This window comes from Lolium rigidum, chromosome 4, assembly GCF_022539505.1.
Source record: "Lolium rigidum isolate FL_2022 chromosome 4, APGP_CSIRO_Lrig_0.1, whole genome shotgun sequence".
Taxonomy (NCBI): Eukaryota; Viridiplantae; Streptophyta; class Magnoliopsida; order Poales; family Poaceae; genus Lolium; species Lolium rigidum.
In genome coordinates, this window is record NC_061511.1 from 175517546 (window position 1) to 175524169 (window position 6624).

At 52.5% G+C, this 6624-nt stretch overlaps 1 protein-coding gene across 1 annotated transcript; it reads right to left on the reverse strand.

Annotated features, from left to right (window-relative positions):
• Window positions 1-3233: 3233 nt before the first annotated feature.
• Window positions 3234-4917, reverse strand: LOC124647830 (CASP-like protein 4B4). The gene is made up of 3 exons (XM_047187697.1): window positions 4667-4917; window positions 4375-4507; window positions 3234-3508 (listed from the first exon to the last, which is right to left on the reverse strand). The coding sequence occupies exons 1-3, from the start codon at window positions 4915-4917 to the stop codon at window positions 3317-3319; spliced, it is 576 nt and encodes a 191-aa protein (XP_047043653.1). The 3' UTR covers window positions 3234-3316.
• Between the last annotated feature and the right edge of the window lie 1707 nt (window positions 4918-6624).

Below are 6624 nucleotides of genomic sequence, written 5' to 3' on the forward strand. Positions count from 1 at the left end.
CCATGGGTTGTGGTGGTGATCGTAATCCCGGGTACAAGATTCATTCACGGTCCAAGCTTACTAAGGGTGACATCTCCTTCTGCTATCCTGCGAACCCTACACCTGGACCTCCCACTATCTCTGGGATGTATTACTCATACCTTGTTCTTGCCAAGATGTTCCGTGAAAGCCTCATCAGCAAGTCTGGCGACACAAGTGAAGTCAGGAACTATCACCTCAACCTGATGTACTATTGCCATCCTGACAGGAGAAGGAAGATTGATGGGTGTGATCTTATCCACTGTGAGCTGAAGCGTGCGGTTATGGAACGCATGACTCCCAACTATGCTCAGTATGTTCAGCGGCTCATCAACTACATTGTCCCCGCTCCTCTCAACGCTTTTGGTGAAAAAGTCATCATGGACCCATTCAGGATACCTATTCAGGAGGCCACTCGTCCGGACGTTCCCTCCATGACGCCCTCCACTGAGCGCCGTTCCAAGGAACGCCATGATCATGATGCTAGCTCCAGCTACTCTCAGCGCTCCAAGCATGGTGATGCCCGCTTCTTCTCAAGCATGTGGCAAATGTGCAAGAACACCAATGATGTTGCACATCAGACCTTTACTATGACCCAGGAGACACGGAGGCGCCAGAATGAGTTCATGGCCTCACGGAACCACCATGTTCCTCCTCCTGGACCCGAGATGGAGCCCGTGGTAGCGCCTCGGTGGGAGATGCCTCCCCTTACCGATGAGATGCTCCAGAACTTCGACTTCTCCGTATATGCTCATGGTGCCATCCCTCCTAGGACTGCTCGTGCCTCTACCCCTGCTGATGATGATGGTGATGAGGATGAGAGTCATGCGGCTGCACGCGGCGATGGCGAGTGCTCATGGTCCACCGGGGATGAGATCTACTGATGATCTGCGATAGCATCTCTCCTCTTTTCTTCGCCTTTTTGGTGTTCCGATGCCAAAGGGGAGAAGAGAGTAGAGTCTAGGACCACGGGGTTCTTTGATTGCCACAAGCCATGGGAGTTGCTTTATTTGGATTTAATATGGCTTGTGCTTATTTGCTTTGAGTTTTCAAGAACCATTTGCTACTTCCAATAATTTGTGTATGGATATGTATGGACGACTATTATGTGTGCTACTCTATGTTAGGATGATTATGTGTGCTATGCTTATATATCTTGATATGCACATCTCCATACCATGCTTGTTTCCTAAAGATATTGGGGGAGCTTCTCATGTTCCACAAATGGTGCACTTTGCATTCAAACGCATATTCTCCAAGTGCACACATTATGGGGGAGCTGTCGTAATATCTTATATGGAATCAAGGTTTAGAGCTTATCATAATATCTATTTGTGACTCTAGCTCGGTTTGTCATCGTATACCAAAAAGGGGGAGATTGTAAGGGTATTTAACCCTTATCCATTATTTTGGTAACAATGACACCGTGCTAGAGTATTTGACCTAATATGTTTATAAGGATAATCTCAGGTTTTAGGCAATGAGGCATAAATGGTGTATCAAAGGAACAAGAAGGCTAAAGGAGCCCCCCACTTCAACAACAATCAAAAAGGGGTCTACAGCAGAAATCCGGTCTGCTGCCCGGTCCAACCGGGCCAGCAACCGGCCTGTCCGGCGCGCAGCTCGGTCAACCGGTCGCCAACCGGGGAAGTCCGGCGCACGACCCGGTCGACCGGCCGCCAACCGGGGTCTTCACCAGAACACAAGAAATCCGGTTGCCGACCGGTCAACCGGCCTACTGACCGGCGGGTCCGGCGCACGGCCCGGTCGACCGGGCGCCAACCGGCCGCCAACCGGAGGAGCTCCAGGACCAGCAAAGAGCGTCCGGTCACTGGTCCGGTCTGACCGGCCTCACCACCGGGCTGTCCGATCTGTGGCCCGGTCAACCGGGTTTCTCGAGGAAAAAGCTGAGGTGGCAAGTGACCAACGGCCATATTTCGAAGAACACTATAAATAGGCCTTCTCCTACCTCTGAACAGTTAGGCACTACACTACAAGCTGTTCTTGAGCTCTCTCTCTCTTACTCCATTACTAGAAACACCAAAAGCCTCAGATCTACCTCCTCCTCCACCCAAACTCAAATCCCTCCGGGGAATCGCTAGAGGAGGACCTGATCTACTGTTCTACCAAGCCAAATCTCATTCCCCCTTGTATTCATCGAGAAGCTTGGTTCCTAGGGTTCCTTGGAAACCCTAGGTGGGCAAGAGGAGTCCGGAAGCATCCGGGCTGTGGATTTGCTCCGGGCAAGATTGTGAAGGTTTGGAGGCTGCCTCAAAGTCTACCACAAGTGAGTGAGCTATTCCTTCGTGGGATAGGCTCCGGAGAATAGGGTGAGCCTTCGTGGCGTGGGGAATCCTTCGTGGGACCTCCACCCCTCCAAACGTGACGTACCTTGTTGCAAAGCAAGGGAACACGGGAATACATCCTCGTCTCCGCGTGCTATCGGTTAGCTCTAACCGAACTCCTTACTTGTGATTTAACTGCTTGTGAGAGCCTTCGTGCTCGAGTTAGTTGTATCCTCATATAGGTTGCTTCACCTAGTTTGCATTAGGCTCACCTTTATATTCCGCAAAGCCTAATATTGCAAAGAAAGAATTAAAACTTGTAGAAACCTATTCACCCCCCCCCTCTAGGTTTACCATCTCTATACTTTCAGCAATGTTCACGATTAACTTCAAGCTGATCTCGTTGAGCATATGTTGAGGATCAAAGGATTATCAGCAAATGCCGCGGCACCTTGATCTAGCCTATTTATTACATTTGTTTAGTTGTTTTATTGTTTGTTGTATTTTAATTTGAAAATAATCTCAGCAAACATATTTATTTGTATGCTATATTTAATAAATGGTTATGTTTTCAAAAATCCTTTAAAAAAAGTTTGGGAGCGGCGTTTGAGGGACGCGGCTGGAGAGCGACGTCCCTCAAACGCGGCACGAACAAAATATGTCCCCGAAACGCTCAATCCGGCACACTTTAGGAAACGGTTTAGGAAATCCGCTGGAGATGCTCTTATGTTACTAGCTATGAACATGAATATTACCATACCACACCTTCCTTAATCTTCAAAGAATCAATTGGACACGCACGCACTCCCGTTCATTTGTCGTGGAAACATAATAATTACATAATTGGGCATTACAATCTAAACACCTAAAACACACGCAAAAGAAGCGACCATCAATTCCTGTAATCACGTATGCACACCAAGTTATGCGTACGGTATTACCACAACACCCACCAGCAAGAACGGATCGAGAATATACAGAGGAAGCACAGTCGGAATGTAGTGCAGCCAGGCTCATATGTAGGTCTGCTTGGAGAGCTTGAAACCTGAAATGAGGGCAGAGAGCGCGAGGCAGACGAAGGCGAAGAATGCCATGCTGATGGAGGCGGCGGAGGAGTCCGTGAAGACGTTATCCGCGCCCTCGCGCATGCGGTTGGTGATCGGGACTGCGGCGGACAGCGCGGACATCAGAAGGTACGCCGTCACCTGCAGGAGAATCGTAGAAGCAGGGTTAAGAACTCGTGTAACAAAAAGGTAAAGAATTCGTCAGATTGCGTATGGTTTTTTACTTCGAGAAGAGGAAGAAAACTGCCTAGGAAATCAGGAACTCGGCGATCTAGCAACATGTGTGTCATCCTATCATTTCATTGGTCTGATCTACTTACAATGTAACGAACACTGATCACTGTCAAACATGACACTATTATCTTCAGAAGGAGTTTTGTGTGCTCATAGGAATGTCGCAAAAGTGAATCGTCGAAGGCAGCCTTGGAAGTCGACAGAAATAGCTAGAGTACTTAATTACAGTACTTCCAAGATCCAACAAAGCAACAAATTCGTGTTGACTTGCGCTATTTCTTCTGACCAATGGGCAATGTATGAAGTGGATGTGCCGTGCGGAAGTACTGTATTATACTAGGTCTTGTGCGACTGCAATTAATCAGCTACAGAAATGGATTAAAATTCCAGCACATAACAGCTTGCCCAATAATGTACACTCGAGGACATGGAAGCTTTAACAGTTTTTTTTTTGCGGGCTTAACAGTTTCCTGACGACGAGCTACGCACCACAGAGCTTCTCACTCACAAAATCAACAAGTCAACAATTTAATTAACCCTCCATGAGAAATATACTCTGCTGAGCCAGGACGCGGAATTTTCTAGAAACCAAAATTCTTGCAAGTATCTTTTGCTTGCTTTCCCTATCGTGCACGTAATCGTGATTATCCTGTGATCTCATCGGAGACGACAGCGCGGCAATCTTAATGATGACACTTGTCATTTTGTCAAGACAAATGCCAGTGCGGCAACACAAAGATAAGCCAGACGTACGCTAAGGTTGCTTTGCTGACCTGATCTCCGGCGAAGTCGACGAGCAGGCCGACCTTGCCCTGCAGGTCCTGGCCGCCGTTGAGCCGGACGCCGTGCCGCACCAGCTGGAGCGTGGTGTAGACGAACGCCAGCAGCCCGACGGCGACGATGTACCTGATGATCGAGGCAGCCACCGACGCGTACGCACCAAACGTTAGTTGAGTATTAATTAATCACGCTCACACGCCACGCAACCACCGAAAGCGTCGATCGATCGGGTCAAGAACTGCGTGCTCGGCATGGGCTATGGGCCGGCGGGGAGGCGCACCGTACCTGTACTCCTCGTAGCGGTCGAACTGCTTCCAGTCGCCGTGCTCGTTGCAGACCATGATGAGGAAGGCGAGCAGGGAGAACGCCCACGCCGCGGCCCGCAGCGCCGACCCGGACTTGTCCAGGAGGTCCTGCCGCCGCCAGCGCCCGACGATGGCGCCCACCGCGCCTCCTCCGCCTGAGGCGCTGGTGTCACCTCCACCCGACACGCCGGCCTTCTCCACGTCCGCGGCGGCGGGGGTGGCGCCGCTCATGGCGTCGTGCTGTGCTGGTCGGAAGTCGGAACGTCGAACGTACGAGAGCGAGGTTTCTTGGGATTCGGAGTGGAGATATGGATGGAATTGGTTCAGAGTTCAGTTGGATTGGTTAATCGATCGGTTTGGTGCCTGCTGCCAAGGTGTTATACAGCGAGGCGAGGCGAGGCAACTAGGCGAGCAGTGCGCGCCATTTTGGGCCGGCAAAGGATCTTCTGCACCACCGTGTGAGCCAGGTTATGTTAAGAAAATGCAACTGGATCTGACTAACAGCACCAGCTTACCTTGAGGTATAAATTTCTCATCTAAACGACAGCCATACGCATATAAAATGTTGCCGTGTCCGAAGAGATAAAGAAGTCATACTGTGTTGGCTACAGCTTCGCCGCTTACACGTCTTGCAATTGCAAAGATCTTTTGCTGATTTCATCTAAAAAAAGATCACTCTGAAATTTCTGATTCATATTATTTTGTTCAGTCTGTCTGTCATATCTTTTGTTTAGTTTTGAGTCTCCAATGCCTGTATCGCATGCTACGTTTTTTTTTTTTTTGAAACGAGGCAAAAGCTTTGCCTTTCATTGATATAGGAGAAAAGAGATGGCCAGTTTACGAGGAAAACTGACCGAAAAACCGTTACAACACGACACCACACGCCAGCCCCGAGGCTGCGCTCCACACGGGTCGACGACCAACCAGGTCGACACCACACCTCAACGCAACAGGCGGAGGAGAAAAGACCGGAGCCACCGCTCCAACTACCACACCGACCCCGAGGCCGCGTCCCACCTGGCCGAAGACGAACCCGCCTCCACCGAAACCGCCAAAACACTCCACAAACCCCTCTGACCAGCGGACGTCCAAAGCGAGGCCCCAAGAGGCAAAGCGACACAAGAGCGCCGCCCTCGCCCGATCCCGTGAGGGATCTAGGGTTTCCCCCGGAGAGCCCGGGCGGAGATCAAGAGACACCCGCTTCGACGACGCCTTCAAGAAGGAAGCGGCGCCCACGGGCGTCACCGTCGTCGGTCCTGGCCGACCGCCAAGACAAAGCTTTCGCCTAGCAAAGAGTCCCAAGAAAACTCGCGCCCGTCCAAAAGAGGACCGGCACAGACCAGCAACTGCAACCGCCGGGTCGCGAACCCCGAGCAACGCGCCTGTAGCCAACGTAGCATCGCCGAAGAACACCGTGGGCGCCGCCGGAACGCCACATAGAGGGGACGCCGACCAACACCAACACGGGGCCCGAAGACGAACGTCGAAGCCCGCAGACAAGAACTCCCAGGTCCAACCGCCACGCCACCCACGCGGCCACCGCAGTCGCCACACCGCCGAGGAAACCGAGGCCAACATCCCGTCGCGCCCCTCACCGAGCTCCTCCTCCCAGGGACATGTCGCGCCCGCCCTGGCCTCCACACGCCGGCGACGGCACTCCAACCACCGCGCCGCACGGCCCCAGCACGCAACCACGCCACCAACGCAGACCTCCCGCAGCAACCTCGTGGCCAACACCAAAGCCGCCGCCGCGCAGCCCTCCCGGCCCAGGGCCCTCGCCGTGGCCGCCGCCGCTGCCCGGGGGATGCGACCACCCAGCTGCTGCAACAAGCCGCAGCACCACCATGACCAGGGGGGCCTGCGCCGGCCAACCGCCACGCCGCCACGGCCAGCCCGACCCAGATCTGGCCCGGCCGCCCACGACCGCCGGAGCTCCAC

Excerpts from the sequence above, each read along its gene's own strand:
- LOC124647830 (XM_047187697.1), bottom strand. The coding sequence starts at position 4,917 with ATGAGCGGCGCCACCCCCGCCGCCGCGGACGTGGAGAAGGCCGGCGTG. Across the intron at positions 4,508-4,666 it reads GACCGCTACGAGGAGTACAG|GTACATCGTCGCCGTCGGGC; the intron begins GTACGGTGCGCC and ends CTCGATCATCAG. Across the intron at positions 3,509-4,374 it reads TCGACTTCGCCGGAGATCAG|GTGACGGCGTACCTTCTGAT; the intron begins GTCAGCAAAGCA and ends ATTCTCCTGCAG.